The sequence below is a fragment of the Apteryx rowi genome, unplaced genomic scaffold, assembly GCF_003343035.1.
Source record: "Apteryx rowi isolate R43461 unplaced genomic scaffold, aptRow1 scaffold_1336, whole genome shotgun sequence".
Taxonomy (NCBI): Eukaryota; Metazoa; Chordata; class Aves; order Apterygiformes; family Apterygidae; genus Apteryx; species Apteryx rowi.
The window spans coordinates 17,439-35,877 of NW_020447571.1; the positions used below are offsets into that span (position 1 = coordinate 17,439).

Here is an 18,439-nt window from a genome sequence, read left to right on the forward strand (position 1 = left end):
ATGTGTATATGGATGTGACTGAGATTAGTGCCTGACCTGTTGTGGTTGACCAAAACATTCTATGTGTAATGTTCTCTGGCAAACTAAAATCAAAGTTATAGTGACATGATTCACTTTTCTAATCTCACTAGAGATATTTTTGTTAAATTATTCTTTATTTTAAAATAAAAAGACCATCTAGTCTCTAGAGTAGGCTTTTGGCTTCCTTTTTTACCTTACCAGCATTGTGCTGTTGAAACAGGGAGGCTTCTCAGTCTTCTTTCATCTTGGTTCCCGAAGTTCGTCTGGTTTGAATACATTTGCAAAGCAGGAGGGGTGAAGAGTGATTTATTTAAATAAAGATAATATGCAGCAATTCCTTGATATTAACTGGGGGAAGATGATATTACCTAGCAAATATAATTAGCTAAACTCCTTTTGAAATCTTCAAAATGCCCTGGCTGAATGATGTACATTTAGCAGAAACATTCCAGAGAAATATACTGATCATATAGTTGGCAAAGATTTCAGTTTGCGTAAGTACAACTTTCCCTGGAAAATTTTTTAAAGTTTATTGATCCTGATACTTGGTGCAATTTGTGTCATGCTAAAGAAGATAAAAAATATGTAATTCTAAAAATTCAGTGGATAAAATATTTTGGAGGTCATTTTGGAAAATGAGAAAAGGAAATCATCACGGTGGATATGGAGGAGCCAAGAACATGAACCTCCCCCCCACTTGCTCTTGGACTTCACTCTGCAGCATCTTCCTCACATCTGAAGGCTCTTATACTCCTGAGAGGTAAATGATAGTTACTATTTTGTTTTGTTTAAATAAGATCTGTGAATATAAATGCCTCGTGAGTTTAAAAGAGCCCGCAGAGCACAAAACCTAGTTATTGTTTGAGTGGAAACTTTCCTCTTCAGTGTTTACTGAAGCTGAACTGTGCCTTTGCCCTTCATGTGTGCTGGAGGCAAGTTCCTGAGGTCTTGTTCCGGGAAGGGAAGGGAGAGGCATTGTGTGTATGTGTACATTTCTAAATAACCCGGTGTGGTTTTAAGCACATGTTAGGCAGATCCAGTGAAATCACAATGGGAAACCTCTGAATAGGCAAGGGGGCTTTTTTTTTTTTTTTTAAAACTAACTCTACCATTTTCTACTTTTTCTGACCTAAACTTCTGTTTGTTGGTGGTAGGCTGTATCTTGACTTCCAAGCATTTGTGTGCAGGACTGGGGAGGCAGGCTTTGCTCCTCTTCCTGCATAAAAACAATCAACGTTCTTTTGTGCATAGAAGATGGATGGCTGCTCCTTCAAAACTGGCCTTTACTTTTCTCCCTCAGCAGTGGTTCATTGTTTTCAGGAAATAGTTTATGTTCCCATTTTTCAGCAAATCATTCCAAGGTGACTATATTTTAGTCTGCTTCATATTTTCCAGTCTATGAATAAAAATTTACACTTTTTATTGTGCTAATATAATATATATGACTCAGTTAAATGACTTTCAATGTTTTAAAGCTAGATATATCTTTGACAGGGAGCAGGTAGTATGAACTAAGTAACTCTATGCCTGGACTTGTTACAATTATCTAGAAATACCTAGTCAGAGAGGATATGCAGTATTAAGGCTCAGGTAAGGGGAATGTCATTGAAGAGCTTTCAAATAATGAAGAAACTTCAAATAACTGTCTCACTTGTATTTTCTCCTCTGTGACAATAATTTATTGCCTTGGAGCTGTGTCTGTTAAAGTGAACAGATATTACAGGGAAGTTATTGAAATGATGGAATAGAAAATAGAATCTCCTCTGACTAATGAGAGATATAAAACACTTTCCCATCAACATTTTTGCGTGCTCATGAGGTTTGAAAACCACAAAACCAAAATGATTTCCATGAATTATATTGAATGTAAGGGCAAGCACTGCTCAGCCACATTCTTCGTGAGAATGTGTTTAGGGCGACGGGAGTTTGAGAAGCAACAACACAAACCTGAAAACAATAGACTTTTTAAAAGGACTGAAAGTTGGACTTTGACTCTTGCTGATGTCTAATGGTGATAATTATGGATGTTTTAATAGTACGCTTGATAAGATAGGTTTAGTTATAATTGCCTCTATAGCAAATATTGGTTTTATGAGACTAAAGCTCTGCTTTTGTTTAAACATATTATACAGGTCAATGTAGAAGAGCAAACAAGTTGAATCTTTTGTTTCCTGGAGTGTCTTTTAAACTACAGTGTAAAACAACAGAATGAAAAAATAATTACAATCATGTTTGTTTGATTCACAGGTTGTTGGATAATATAATGAAGACAAATGTCAAATTCTTAAGGCTAAGCTTGTCTTCTAGCGATAATCATGAATTTCATCTCCACCCTTGTTTGTACGAAGTAATTCAACATTTCTAATAGCACTTCTCAGGAAGAATGTGCTCCTTGCTGAGAAGTGTAGAATTAATTAACTTAGAATACGTCACTTTTTAAATATCTACCGTCTAGCAGTTTTGGGGTGCAATGAGGAAAAAAAAACCCATCCCCAAAAAGCAACCGTCAAACAAAATTGAAAGTGATTTAGTTGGGTGATAGAAGTGCCTTTTTTGAAAATTGTGCTGGTTAAGGTGGTCATTTGGAGGGATTTGCAACTTGTTGCATGTGATTTACAGAAATTCAACTACCTGTGATATAAAATACTAAGCTTTGCAGATTACAAACATTGTAATGAAGTTTTAATACTAGAAGTTTGTAAAACCAGATCATAACAGCAGCATGTAAGTTAGCTTTCCAGAAATGGAGCAATAATATTCCTTTTAACTAGAAGTGATCCTGCAATATTTACATGGGGCATAGCAATATTTTAAATGCATAACCACATTATTGAGTAACATCTTAAGTTTCTAATTTAGAGCAGAGCTAGGCAGTAACTCTAGCTCCTTAAAGTTTGGGGTTCATAATATATCCACTTAAAAGTCGTAAGAACTGAAAATGGTTCTGATTAGTCTCCTCTTTCTTTTGTTCATGAGTCTTGGGCTGTGGTTTTGCCATACAAAGTGCAAAAATGTAAAGCCTGCCTTCTGATTTGTTCTTTTGCTGTGATCTTCTTCCCCTCCCTCAGCTATACTGGTGTGATTACTTGCCTAGCCCCGCAGTGAAGAGGATCGGGGAACTGAGCTACCTTAGAAACAAAGCAAGCACACGTTTCTGCAAGGTTTGTAAGAACTTAGTCATAGCAATGCCAGTTTGCATTAGGTCCACCTAGCCCAGACTCCTCTCTTCAATAGTAGTCATAAATGGATGGCCAGGGAAGAATAAGAACCGGGCAAACRTACCAAATACTTCCTCTGGATATTCTCTCAGCCTCTGACTATTTCAGCTCAGGGAACTTGTTAAGTTGGTTAAGTTGGTTAATATGGTTTAAGTTTCATAGGTCTTAAACTGAGTCATTGCCTGAAGGGCAGCCTTGGTTCAAAGCTAGCTTGTACTCGCTTCATTTGATGCTGTTCTGGTACTGAAAGGCAGTGAACAGCTGACCCCTATCTACCCTCTCTGCGYCACTTCTGATTTTGCAGATCTCTGTTACGGCTCGCCTACCTCTTTTCCTCCTGAGGCTGAAATTCCCAGCCTACTCAGTCAGTCCATGTGCATAACCTTGGTCATCCTTGCCACCCTTCTGTGAACCCTTTCCACTTCTAGCGCCTCCTGTTTGAGGGGAAGGGACCAGAACTGCACAGTATTGCATACTATTTGCACCAGAATTGCATAGTATTTAAGGTGTGGGCCAATTACGGGTTTAGAGAGTGATACAGTGATGTCTTCTTTTTTGTCCTAAGTTCCTGTGTTAGTATTTCCTAACATTTCCTTTCAGTTTTTGACTGCTGGTGAGCACTGAGTTGATGTTTTAATAGAACTGTGTATTATAATCCCAAGATTGTGCTCCTGAGAATTAATGGTCAGCTTAATAATGGCCATGTCATATTGTATGTGAAGCTAGGATAGCATGTGCATGAAAGCCCTGATCTGGAATAATGCGGGCATATAAATGAACAGTGGAGTGTGAGGGGGAGAGGAATACTTCCAGTGGGATGGACAATTTTTGTAGTTACAGGACAACACTGCATTCCTTTTTCTACCACAGGCCAGGTTTAGTGGGAGAGGCTGAGAATGAATGCATGCTCTTCTTCACTCCTGCTCCCAAATTCTTGAGCAAATATGCTTAAGACTGCTGTGTTTTWTGCTGAGCTTGGCATGACAGCATGCTGAGGACACATCTGTTGGATTGGATCCTCAAAGCCTGGTTTATGAATCCCGCATGAACATCATCACTATGCCACTTTGCTTGGTCGAGATGGTGGTGTTCAGGGTTGTGCACCTAGAGAGGTGTTGTAGCAAAAGTAGTGGTACTGGAAAAAAGAATTGGACACCTTCAGATTCTTCCTCAGCCTCATGATACATCAGGGTTTATGTGGTTCTTGGACCTTGGCAGGTAATTCTGCCTACAGTAGGTGTCTAAGGGCTTTCTGGACCCAGTCTCTTCAACCGGCAGAACTCAATTCCCTCATCCTTCCCCAGGTTTCCCATTTGTCATGTCAGGTAGCTCATACTCAGCTTTGCTGGCTTCTGCGAGCCCTCTTGGTGGGATTCACAGTGGCAGAGGGAGCCGGAGAGCCTTGCTCGTGACTGTGAGTTCCTGGAGGCAGGGAAGCCAGTGCTGAAGGCGTTACCTATCTTTCACCCCCTGTACCCAATGTGAATCTGGCTCTCAAGTGTCTGTTCCAAAGAAGCCAGTTCTAACTGCATCCTTGTGCCTTGCCATGGAGAGAGCTAGGAGCCTCCGAGCAATGATTTAGACAGCTTGAATGTGTTCAACAGAGTCCCTAGACACAGGGATATGGCTGCAATTGAGACCATCTGAATATGGTATTCCTTACCGAACTGTTGCACTCTTTTTTTTATGCTATAGTGCTTTCCAAACACTTAATTTCTTCTCAGCAGATAGTTTATGTCAGAAATAATGCTCCCTTGATGAACATGCTTTAGACCTTATAGTGTTGTGAACAGGAGGACTTTTTCTGACCTTTGATTACAACTGTAACTGTAATAAAACTTCAAAGGAAGTGTTGTTCTGACCGGGTTCCCGAAGACCATTTGGAGCGTGTGCTTTGACTCTCCATATACTGATCTGCTTTTTATTGTCGTATGATTCGGTGATCTCTAACAACTATACAATAGCATTCTCAGTGGAGGTTTAGTCTTCTGTTTTGAATATAGTCAAATGGACAGAAAGAATAAAATAAGTAATGAAAGGCAACTTGTTCATTTTAAGGAGGTTTTTTTTTCCCCTTCTTTTTTCTGTAGAGTACCACAGTGTCAAAGTGCAAGTCCCTGAATAGACATGTTTCACATGGTGACCTGTTCTCCTTAATCTCCCAGCAATATCATCAAAGTCTGGAAATTCATTTTCCTAACACTGTTCGTAATGTCTTGATCACAGGAGATCATATATAACTGAATTTGATTACATTCATTAAAAAAAATCGTTGCCATAATAACTAACTTGCATGCAATTTGCTGATACAAATGACTTTCGGATTACTTTTATTTTCCACATTGTTTTATGAACTGAAAAATAACTTAGGCACATAACTCATCTGTCTCTTTTCTGGAGAGTACAACCCAGGAGGAAAGGCAGGGTATGAAACATATGCCATGCTTTGGTTGTCCCCTTTTTACTGTCTGGCGCTAGTACATCAACATATAAACTGCCACATTTGCAGTAGTCGTCACGTTGTTGTCTGCCAACTTTGCTCTTGCAGAGGCAACCTCTAGCAGAGGGGCAAGGCTGGCGGCTTTCATGCTGTAACACGTTGAGTCATTGCAACCGCTTGCTTCAGGGCTTGTGAACTGGAGGGCCTGGTACCAGAAACTTTAATCTGGTAAATTTGTATTGAATACAGCAAGTTTCCTGTATTCGTCCTGCTGCAGGCTCGGTGTCTTGTTTCTTGTCACTGCAAAGGCCACTCAAGCCGAGGGACAATGAACCATTTCCATTACTTTTGGGCACTGCAGAACTGTCTTCCCCAAAGTTATTCAGCTATTCCTATGTAAACTTACTTCAAATATTCTCTTCCTCTCTAGATTTTTTTCAAGACAGTCTGATAGGGCAACATATTGTGAGCACCAGAGCATCTTTTCTTTTTTTTGTTTTTTTGTTTATTTTTTGGAGCAAGGTATCTTTTTAATTTGTCAAAATAGACACAGGATCAAAAAGAGGCATTAAAAAAGGATGTTGTGTTAAAGTCACTACTGAACTAATGTCAGGCCTGTGGGGCGCAGTTGTTTATTGTGATGTGGTGTCTACTGTAATAAATTCATGTAAGATCTGAATTAAAGCTTGTTAAAATTAATGAAAACACTGACTGAATGGGCTAAAAATGGGCTTAAAAAAAAGCGTTAAACCTAAATGGTGTCTTGTGTGTGTAAGTTCAGGTCTTTAATAACGTGTATTGTTCTAAATATTTTTATTCATGCATGTAAACTATATGCAGTGCTGCTGGCTCCAGCTTTGAATTGCTCTAATGCTATCTGCAAACATAACACAGTGTTCTTGTTAGCAGTATGGAGAACTGAACCGCTGGATATAATCTTCTCCCTAACCTGCAAGAACTAGATTGCTGGCAAAAGGGTTGTATTGGACTCCTAAGCCTCTGTGCTTGCGTAAATCATAGCAAGTAAGCACAAGTTGCCTGATTACAGGCCACATGCCCAACAGGGGAGCTCAGTTTCTTGTGAAGCACTCCTGATGGGCTGCAAGGCTAGAAACAAGCAGCTGTAGCTTTCCTGAAGACGTGTAGCTTTTCCGTTCCTGAATACTCTCATCTTTAAAATGTAAGGACCCTTAGGTAAAATTCAAGAAACAATGAAGACATACCAGTTGTCTGATAGTACCAGCCAGAAAGCCCAGAAAACAAAACTTTCCCATATAATGGGAAAATATTTACATGAAGTAATTGACCTTTCATAGTACTTGTACTATGCACTTAAGTACTATTTTAAAAATATCCTACACTGTAACAGCTATATTGAGTATTCTGGTTCTAATAGTCTTGTCAAAAGTAAAATATACCGCTGAATAAATCCATATCACTTGCTGTATGAATGCTTTGGGTTTTAATTAAAATTGAAGGAAAAGTTAGCTCTAGAACGCATCATGTTTCAGTTGATGTCTGTTAGATTTTTCACTGGTATTCTTCTTCTGTACAGTACATCATCTAGTTTAATTATTTCACACAGTTTATACTTCCGTTTACTCAAAGAAAGAAATGTAGAAGAAATGAGGATTTATGGAGAAGTACTCAGGATTTAAGGATGTTCTTTATTCTACAAGTTCAGGATCACTTTTGTCTTTAGCAATGGGTGCAAGTTGGCAGTAAAAAACAGTCACTGAGCTGGAAATATAGACTATCATTTTGCTAGCAAATACACTAAGGGCAAAAGTTATCAGCTGCAACCTCAAGTGCTGGCCTGGTAAGAGAGTCTGTATCCAGAAAGACATGCTGCAATCTTTATTTTGCATGCAGTGTGAAAGCTTGATAAGAAGAGTAGTGAACACAGAAATGCCATAGTCCTTGCAAACTATTCTTAGATGAAATCTACTCTGTGTATCTAAAACCATAATCATGTCCCAGTATGTCAATTTTTTTTTACCAGCTTAATGTTCAGATAAGCTGTTTTACGGAGGATAGTTAGCCTTCCACAGGTCCCTTAAGTTGGTGGATTTCCTTCTCGGTGAGTGGGGGAAAATGTGGAGGCGGTGGGAGTGTTTCTCACCTGAGACTGTTGATGGAAACAGCCTGCAGTTTGCTGCAATAGCTCAAAAGAGCTTCTGAGTTTTGCAGCAGTGGGGAGGTTGTTTCCTCAGCCTTCTCTCCTGGAGTTTGTATATTGTTTCATCAGTACCCATCAGATGGGCACGTGGAGTCTGCTCAGAACTTAAGTCACTGTTGACTCACACTGCTAAAAATAAACACTAGATAATTTCAGTGTATTCACGCAGGTGAGCAGAGTGTGACCTGATCTTTCTAGAAATGAGTCAGAGTGGTTGGCAGACTTCAGGTGCTTTGACTGGGAGGAAGGGAGGGCTGTGAGATACAAGCATAGTGCAGGTAACTCACTTAACATATTGCTTGTCTCATAGCAAGACATCGTGGATACAAAATTTGTGCTCTTCTCTTTTTTGGGGCTTTAGGCCTCCATCTTTGAATTGGGGTGAAATCTTTTGATTCTTCCATTCAGAAGAGCTATTTACCACCACCCTGAAACAGCTGAGTCTAAAGCATGTGGATATCATTCTTTTGAGGTGATAAGTGCTATAGTGATGAGGAACCTTTTTAAAACAAGCCATCTCTATCTTGTAGTTAGTGGGGGGGGAAAGAAAAACAACAGGATTTTGGAACAGTAAAAAAGCGTGTTTAGTCTAAATTATTTTACGGTGAGGTATCAGATTTAATTTAATTTGGCACCGAGAAAGAGGAGGGACTGTCTTGCTAGCTGATTTATGAAGAGAAGCTCTTAGGAGATACAGGTTGTCCAGTGACTCGTGTTGATCGCCAATAACAGCATGCCCTTCTGTTGCTAACCATCTCCTGTGGCTATGATAGAGRTTTGTTGTGTTGTTCTTCTGCTTCAGGATAATTAATCCCCACCACTCCTAAGAAAACAGAAAAACATCAAGATTTTTCTCATTTCACTGTAAGGAACAAACTTGCAGAAGTTAATGCCTAAGAGTGACCTTTGCAAATATATCAATTTGCCTTTTGTTTTTATATATATATGTATGTATGTATGTTTTCACACACATAGATTATATATATACACACTACACGCTATATATGTGTGTGTGTGTATACTTAACCTTGGGATTACTGATAGATGCTAATTATCACAAGGTAAAAACAAAATACTGCTTTTTTTATCCCCAGCAGAGAGGAAAAGGTACATCTGGTGCCTCACATTGGTTTCTCAAGATGAAATGACTTCTCTGTTATTTGAGCGGCCGGATCTCATGGAAATGTAATTGCGGATGGCTGTGTCTTGTGTAAAAACTAGAGGGCTGAAATTGTGTTGCTTGCTAAGGTACGTGTTGCTTGGTGTACACTTAAAGGCTTTGCTTACGTAACTTATTTCAGATAATGAGGTGTTTACAAAAAATGAAAATAGTTATACCAGTAGAAGAGATCTACCAATATAGTTTACTAGCTAATGGTGACATACACCAATATAATTATTTCCTGTCCTGCATGAGAAAAAAGTACATCAGTGTAAACTCTGTCATGGAGGTTTTTATCTGAGAGCTCTGACAAGGCTAGCAGTGGCGATTAAAGACCTTGCTGCTCCTAACATCAGGGTTGCTCTTCTGCCTGTTGCAGAGCCTCTAGGAAGGAATGTGGGCCTGCGTTCCTTCTCCGCTCCGCTTTTTCCACCCTGTGCATTTGCCTATGCTGCTGTTGAAAGTGGCTCCTACTCAATTTCACAATCCAAAATAGTATCTGAAGCACCAGGATGTGTCCAGTTTTGCCACTGTCGCAAACAGTGAGATGATAATGCTTGGCAGAAGGATAGTAACAAGCTTCTGCTTGTGACAAAACCTTAAAACAGCCACAGTTGTTGGCTTTCTGAATGCCCCATTTTATGGGGTTGGCTGCTGCAAACTCTACCAGCAGAGTTAGTGGTAGAGCTTTTGTTTGTAGACAGAGCCCTCAAACCATGGACTTGAACTCCACGTTAAATATAAATCAAAACATGCAATTGTCTGTATGTTCCCTTCACACTTGCTGATAAGTTATTCCTGTTGGCTTTTGGCTTTTTCTGCTTTTACAAAAATCCAGAACTTCGTTTACTTTCAAATGTTAGCAGGTATGGCCCATTGTGATCCTTTTCACCAGTCTGCTGTGTAACTTGGGTCCTCTGAATTCACTGGATAAATCCCTTTGGAGGAAGAGAATATGTCTCAGAAAAAAATTTCATCATGATTTAATGCTGAAGATTGCAACACAACTTTTACAAATTAGTTTGTTTTATTCCCCGACATTTTCATATGTTGCACAGCATGATATCAGCTATTGTCTGTGCTGTTAAAACCTTTATGAATCACAGTTTGGAACAATTTAATAGTAACATTGCAAATCAATTAAAAACTGGGTTCCCAATCATAAGACTGGGGTCTGTGCTTTTTCCAGACAAAGGGAAGTGAATTTTCCTATGTCTTTGTTGAAAGAAAGCTTCCTTTGATCTGATAAACAATAGAGAATCAGCAACTGAAACCTGTGATTACGTTGCTGCAGTGCGAGTGAAATTATCCTCCTTGTCCAATCAAAAGAAATACAATTCATGTATGCATGAAACCTTTGAGCTGAATCTGCATCTCCTAAGGTCAGACAGTTTTCCTGTAGCATCTCTAATTGAGTGGTCGGGTATGTTTGTACAGGAGCAGAGACAGGAGTGGCATTTGAAGGGTGTAGATCACATCACAGTCTTCAGTGGGAATGTGCTAGGAAGCTGAAATTAGTTAGAAATGAGATACAAAACTAGTCTGATCAGGGAAGACAGCTGCCTTGAAGGGCCCGGTGTGCAAGAAGTCCCTTCCTACCTGATGAGACTGACCTGCCTGCACCAAGGACTATTTTCTAGTAAAGCTTCCCAGCATCAGGTCTCAAAGGAGTCTGAAAATCTGTGGATCATATTAAACATGGTATTCAGCAATACTTTTGGCGGTGTGGAGGTAACTCCTGTTGACCTTACAGGAGATGTATCTGCAGTTTGTGGGAGAATAATCAGATGGCTGCTGTGTTCGGGGACGCAGCTAATCATCAAGGAATGAGGCTGCATAAATATCAAAGAAAAGGTAATTTGCACATCCAGGAGCTGCAAGAAGACAAAAGCTGCATGAATATAGTTGTGTTTGTTGAAAGATGCATAGCACTGACTTTATTAATAAAGTTAGAATCCTCATTCTGCTCTCACTTGAGCCAGTGGGAATTTATTATTGATCTGAATAAAAGCAGCGGCAGTCAGCCCTAGTGTAGAGAACGATATCAAGAGAATCTATCATCCTGGCCTTACAAAAGCATATTGACAGATCTTTGCAATAATACAGTCCAACTTTATCTGAAATCTGACATTTAGCTGGAGTCGCAAATGCATTTTTCTATTGCTGTTTAATATATTGCTGGCAATTACTGTAAATATCCTTAAAAACTTAGCACAACAAATTCTGAATGACTTGCACTGCTGTCACTTTAAAGTGCTTTATCAAGGGTGTGTATATTTGTAGTTGGCAGAACGACACATCTGTGCTGTGCGGATAGTAGTTGTCAGGAGAAAACAGTGAAAATATGGACAGTTTTATCACACAAACTTGTTTTTCAAATTCTTTGGAACATTTTGGAATCCAAATATGTCTGATCCCTCGGGATCAGAAAGCAAATGCAAGCCTGGCCCTTCCTAGGGAAGGGCTTGTGGCTGTTTCCAAGGTGTCTTGTCATTCGCTCTGGTTTGTAGAGGGGATTGGTGGCTATGTGGGAGAAGGGTGGACGTGACCTTGCATTTCTGTGGGAACAGGGCTAACCCTGAAGCCCACTATGCCCCTATGCTGTGCTAGGCAGTACTTTAGCCTGAACAAGCCTAGCTTTGAAGCCTTCCTTTACATCTCTTGGAAACTATACCAGTCTGTTGGGAGACTCTGCTGTATGGGAAACTCTTGGAACTCCACAGTCCTCATCAACTAGCTGCTGTTTCGGAAATACCGGGAGCAGCAGCTGGGCGTAACTGGGCGCTGGGCTGTGGGTCCTGAGAGACAAAACGGAGAAGGCTTAGCCTTGCAGGTGGTGTAGGGGTGGCCAGTGGGACTTCTGTCTTGTGCTACCTGGCTTCTGAACTGAGACCCCACCCAGATGAAACAGGGCTAATAACTTGTTATGTTTCATGGGCTCTTAGCTGTTAATATTTTAATCCATTCTAATAGTTAAATATTCCTGTGTCACTGGGTTTGGGTGCTTAAAGCTAATGAGAGGGAAGAAACATGAGCTATATTTTTAATGCCAAGAAATGTACTCTTGTATCACATGTGCAGTAAGTACAGAAAATACTGTTGGGGATACTTCATTCGTTGCTACAAAACAATTTGACTGGTAAAGTACACAGGACTAGTTCACAACACTTTCTGGGCTCTGCTGGCTCACCACGTCACAAAACAATGACGACACAGTTGTGTATTTGCAGCTTAGAAGTCTAGGTGATAGACACATCATTGCATAATTGGAAGTGTGTGTGTGGATTTCTTGTTGGGGGGATTTTTGTTGTTGTTTTTAATGACAAGCTTTTATCTTTCTTTGCACAATTTATAAGTATTGCAGCATTTGCTTACTTTCCAAAACCTGCTGCTAAACATGCTGTCATCAGTGATATTTCAGTGAGCTTTAAACAATTACCAAATATTTAATAAATTTTAAGAAAATAAAGAAACAAAGCATAGCTATCGCATCTTTCTTCCCTCCAAGAAATTGTAATTTTAACAAGCAACATTGATTCACATGAACAAAATGATACCTCATAAATCCCTGCAGATTTTCAGCTCTTGCAGGACTGGGCTTTCATGTGCAAGATACAGAACTGTTCCTCACTCTCCTGTCTCTGCAGGAGGAATTGTGAGATTCAGAGATCAATTTTATGCTCATCACTGTAGGACCAAAGACCGAGTTTTCAGTAGTTCAGACCTTGAAAGTTCTCAACTACCTCACTGAACTGGGACTTCACTGAGAAGAAGTGATGTTCTTCAGAATCAAAATAACTTACAGAAATCAAAAGGAATAAATGTATGAATAAATTAATGTAGCATGGAGATCGGAGAATAACTTGCATTTAATTAGGAGGCAGACTCTCCTATCACTAAAGAATAGCTGAATTAGTAAGTGTTATGGTTATCATACTTGTATTTATGTATACATTTTGAAAAGGAAGATAGATGCTGCTTGTGGAAAGGGTTTCTTTCATGATGCAGAATACTTGCTATAAATATGCCGCTGACTAAAGAGAATAGTACAAGGAGGAGTTAAGTGTGGAATTCTAAATAGGAGATTTAAATTATTCTCTGGCAACCTGGAGAGATTTCTGTTGGAAAAATGCATGAAAATAACACTTTCTTTTTAACCACTCTCTTGAATTACTGAAACATATGGTAAATTACAAACAGAAACATCTATCTATTGAAAGAAGTTAGCTGCCAGCTAGTTTGAATTGTTTGTCTTTTGAAATGAATTATTCCAGTCCTGCAGGATGGTTCCATCAGATGGAGAAATTCTTGATAACTGAGAATATGCTGAATGTAAAAGCTTTATGAATCCCTAAAATCTTGCAGGCTGCTTAGAGCTTCTCTTGTGTTTTGTGCTAGTCACCAGGATCCCTAACCTGGAAAAAAAAAATTGTCCTAACATTTATGTTCTGATTATTGTGTATCTTCATGGTTTCCTGTTGTCTGAGACATTTTTGGCAACAGACCAAGCTACCAGCATGCACTGATAATCTACTTCGGCTTTAGCTAAAGGCTCAGCCAGGTAAGCACCAGCATGACTTCCCAATACCCTCATGGGAAAATGTGCCTGTGACTGGAAAAGATCTTGTCTCTGTGGCATAAATATCATTTCCTGCCTGCATTTTATCTAGTAGAAATGTCCAAGTTTTCAGGGTAGTGTAATTCCACGCAATGGAGTTCATGTTGTAGTTCAAGTTTCACATTGGCCATAGGGTTTGTGAGCTTCCTCTTTCATTAAAACAACCAGCAACCCACCCCAGCCTTCAATCCGGCAATCACCTGCTGCTTGCCAGGCGAGGCTGGGAATCCTCTTGCTGTGTTTCTCCGTCTGCCCAGAGCTTTCTGGCTGACACTCCATTAAGGTGTCCGATTAGGAGCTACCTGCCTGTGCGCTCGATGAGACTTCCAGTTCTGCTTCTGTTCCTGTTGCAAGGTCTCCAAATCTCACTTAGTTTTAGCCATTTTTGATTTCCATAAGTAATGCTTTTTTTGGGTTTCATGTTGATGTAACAGAATACAGATTCGTATTATAATTAATTGGAAGATCCAGTTTCATTGTCATTGCTACTCATCTGATGGGAAATAATTAGCAAAGATTTGGGATCTCATAGGGTCTGGTTTCATCCAGTCTATCACAGGCTCGCAGATAAGTGGATTTTCAACAGTGTAGGGACACATTGTTCCTACTACAAGAAAAAGTGATGATAAATCAGTTACTTCATTCATGTACATCATGGGCAAATCTTGTTTCCTGAAACCCAGAAGAAATCAAACGAGGTAGGTTTGGGAGTGACTGCGAGGTCTTCGCAGCCGCACTGGGCTCCACGGCGCTCTGCAGGGCATGGCCTGCAGCTGGTGTTTCCGTAGAGCCTTCTCTTTTTCCTCTCTTGCTCTTTCCACTTTTTCTGTTTGGGTCTGTATCAGTCTCTCCTTTTCCCTTACGTTCTTACTGAAATAATACCAAGTAAACCCCTGAGCAAATACCCATCTTTTGAGCAGTGGTAGGTGTATGTGTACTTGCTAGCAACTCCTTAATGTTTCTAAGTTACCTGTTACCTGCACAGAGAACGATGGGTTCTTACTTTGTCTCTTCTTAAACTCACAATGGAAACACATACACTGAAATAGATTTAAAACAATTTTATCACAGTGTAGCATCTGACAAGGAAAATATGAGTTTAGCAGGCACTGGGCATGGAACAAAGTTTACTGTCTTCTATAGCTTTATAGAGAAAGTAAATAATATGTTTTTCTTTGCTGACTGCTTTTGATAAGGAGTCTTTCAACAAGCAAACCTACCTCAAGTTGTAATTGTATTTCTTAAATACTGGAATCTTTCAGAGGTACCATGCACATATTACACGGAGGTAGAGGTGTGCACGTTGCTGGGCTAAGCAGTGTTTCAGCAGCTCCCAGGGAACTGCAGCTTATTTTGCATAAAGCTGAACAGATTGCCTCCTCAGTTTGAGAGTATTTCATATGGCGCATTCTTAATTATGTCTCTGTATGCAAGTGGAAGATTGCTGCTAGCTGCAGCCCAGGGCTCTGCAGGCTGCATGTGGCCGCTGTTCTGCTTCTTTTCAGATTTAAAGGTTATGTGGTTTAGGATTTGGAAACATGGATATATAGCTTTTCTTGAGGATGAAGCATTCAGAGTGTTTTGAGCTATTTGGACGGCTGCTCTGAGGAGACCGCATTTCCCTTCTATCACATGTAAAGCAGTAGTTGCTGTGGCAGGTAGTCACTTATTTTGCTGTTGAGAATAGTTATGTAATACTGACTTTTTTTTTCCCTTCTTTTTCTTTCCTACCGTCCTCCACCTCACCACAGTTTCTCATCTCTTTTTCCCTATGTGCATAGCTGAGTTGTGTTTTCCTGTGCCAAGAACAGCGAATTAATCATACGAACCTTTGTAAAGGTCTGTCACAGCACTGCCGTCTCTCTGCAGTAAAAATTGCTAGAAGTCAGCTGTGCTCTCTTTTCCTAAGCAATGCAGAGGATGAGAAAGTCAGCAGAATGTCTCTGTCACTCCTGATTTTTAATATAACAAGACTGTGAGGGTTTGCWTGTCCATCTGAGTGAATGTGTGGGGTTGTTTTTCTGTGCTTCTGTATGCAGGCAGAAAGACAATAGAAACAGAAGAAAAAGAACACAGATATTGCTTGGCGTGTTTATAACAGGCATTGCTTTCCCCTTGTTTATCCAAGGGAGGTTTGTGTGGGTTTGCAGTTAACACTGTTTAGAGTTCTGCTCATCTGATGGTGGTTACGACTTGCTGCGTCTCTTGGTTAAAGCGTAGTATCTCCTGAGTATCTGGGAGTATATTTTAAGCCTCACCTCTATGAGAAGTGGAGGATTAGTAATCCACTGCAGTAACTGTATCACATCTGCTTTTGATGCTGCAACCGTCCCTTTGGTTGTTTGCATGATGTCTAAAGGCAAAGACTCCTGTTTGATATTTTCAGCTGTGGAAGTGAGCTGGAACTTGCGTTTCTGTAACATCGATACTGTTTACGCAGTTCATATTTCAAATACCTGTAGCCGGCCATGCTTCTGTTGAGCCATTTTCTCAGGGTGTGGTTTCACTGTTGGTCTAAAATGATCGGATTATGTTGTGAACATTACTGATGGTCCCTCTCTTTTTCCCCTGGTTCCTGCATTAGCTTTGTGCAAGGGAAGTTGCAGGAGCTACTTGACAGGAGGGAGCAACATTGCACCATCTCGGTGACAGTTAGCTGTGAGATTTGTTTAGCTTATATCATCAAACTGCACTCTAAAGGTGCCCCTGCCAAAAGGAATGTATTCAGTTTTTAGCTGAGTCAGTGAGAGGATGGTTTGGCTGCTGCAATAGGGTTTGTTCTGGAATAAGAGGGGGAAAGAAAAGAGTAGCCAGACTGAAAAAGAAGGAGGGGAACTGTCAGGACCACTGTGTCTTTAGTGGCACAGTTCTAGGTGGATGTATGCCGGTCTGGAATACTGAAGCTTTTGTGATGGACTTACGACTATTTTTTAATGTCAGACTTCTAAAATGTGTTTGTGGTCTGAGAGTCCAGCCCAGAAAATACCTATCATAATGGCTAATTCTCAGCATGCTTGTGGTCTGAATCTTTTTGGGGTGGGATTTTGTGTTACAAAGAAAGCTGATTTGTTCTTGGGATTTCTCTGTAATAAGGGAACAGTTCAGGTTGGGCTTTGGCCCTTCGCAGTTCCAAGATGAAGAGAGTGCAGGACGGTCAGTCCTATATGTCTTGCTCTGTGGACAGTGCACTAAATAGTAGCTGCTGCCATTCCCTGCGTTTTACATGCAGGAGAACTGAAACAGAGGGAATGCTCTACCTCCTGAAGGTCAGGGTAGAGTCAGAGCAGACAACCATTTTCCTGCATCTGCGTTGTGTGCACCAGATGCTCAGCAATGCTTCCTAACACCATTGGGAGATCTGAACCTGAGAACTTGACTGCTTTGTCCCATTTATGTTAACTGGGCTAAAAAACTAAGGCRGAGAAGTTCTCTTTTATCATGGCTATTGCAGAATTTCCATTAATATTGCTACTTGAGTCATCTTGCCTGTAGTATGGCAGAAGTAATATTCATATAGCTTATCGAGGTTAGTTAGATCCTGTACCAGTGAGATTTCTGCAATATATTGAAGACCTTGGTTAAAATAGTTTAGAATAATGAAATACTGCTGTCATTTTGTAATAGATCATACAAAAGCCTCCTCTGGTTCAGATGCTGTCAACAGACAAGTCCTTCTAGTACATAAGATCTTCTGAAAACATGTTCAGGAAGCACAGAGAGGGAAGAAAGAAAGAGATAGATTGGACCTATTGAAAGTCATGGGAAACTAAGGGAATTTTGGACAGAGAATGTGATATATTCGCTGAATTTCTGGTCCAATCTGGACATGCTTTTTGATGGTAAAATTCTCATTTTGTTATTCTGCTGTTAAATGAGCAGTAGGTATTCTCTCTTTACTGGAGATCATTGTTCAAGTTAGCTGGGAGGTGGTCACGGAGTGACTTAAGTCTGTATTAGTTATGTAGGAAAAAGAAATCTTAGAAGAGTTTTCAGTCTAACAAAGATATAAAAAGTGTAAGTGGCTTAAAGTTAGAAGTGAGGTGGATTCCAAACAGAAGTAGGTAAATGTTTAAGTGAAGGCAGTTAATTAACTGTGAGAACAATTTACAAAGACTGTGGTAGATTCTCTGTTGTCATCAGTTCAGGAATGGAGCTTAGGAAAACAATCCAAAGAGACTCTTTATTCCTAAGAGAAATTAATTCAGGGATGCCTATATTATCCTGAAGGTCAGAACAGATGATCCCAGTAGTCCTACCTGGCCTGAAGATGTCTTTGAAGTATTTCTCGGAACCAGTGTGTCCTCTCTGAAAGTGTATCCTCCTGTTACCTGTTGCAAATCCATATAAAGAAATGAAAACTAGGGGAGAAAGCCTGGACACTTTAGCTGGGGTAGGCCGCCTCTATAAGTTGAACTATTAGATAAGTGACTGACTCATTTTAGCAGTTCCATATATCAAAATGGTCATCCTATTACTGCTGTTTTTTTTAATCCTTATGAAGAAACAAGCTCCAAATACTGGCATAAAATAGAGATGTCTTTGGGAATTTTTTTCCCATCTTATTTTTGTGAATAGAAGTGTAGATTAGCATTAAAACCAAACCCAGAGAACAGATGTTCTGCAAACAGCCTACTAAAAACATGGGAGACAAACACTGAATAGTAGTCTATTAGCTCTGATGGAGCCTCACTATGTTAGAGATGGATTAGGATCAAGTTACGTAGAAGAACACTGATATTTTCACAGTTAGTGTTTCTGCTTAATAAGAAGAGATGATCTTGCTTGTTCTTATTCGTATTTA

At 39.9% G+C, this 18,439-nt stretch overlaps 1 protein-coding gene across 2 annotated transcripts in view; it reads left to right on the forward strand.

The window, feature by feature from the left end:
- Nucleotides 1-827: 827 nt before the first annotated feature.
- Nucleotides 828-18,439, forward strand: part of SH3BGRL2 (SH3 domain binding glutamate rich protein like 2) — a 40,306-nt gene continuing 22,694 nt past the window's right edge. The window contains exons 1-2 of one of the 2 annotated variants that reach the window (XM_026056885.1): nucleotides 828-2,368; nucleotides 3,090-3,182. In XM_026056885.1, the coding sequence (XP_025912670.1) occupies nucleotides 2,285-2,368; nucleotides 3,090-3,182 (177 nt within the window). In that variant the 5' untranslated portion in view covers nucleotides 828-2,284. The remainder of the gene's footprint in view (nucleotides 2,369-3,089; nucleotides 3,183-18,439) is intronic. The other variant, XM_026056886.1, reaches the window with a different exon arrangement.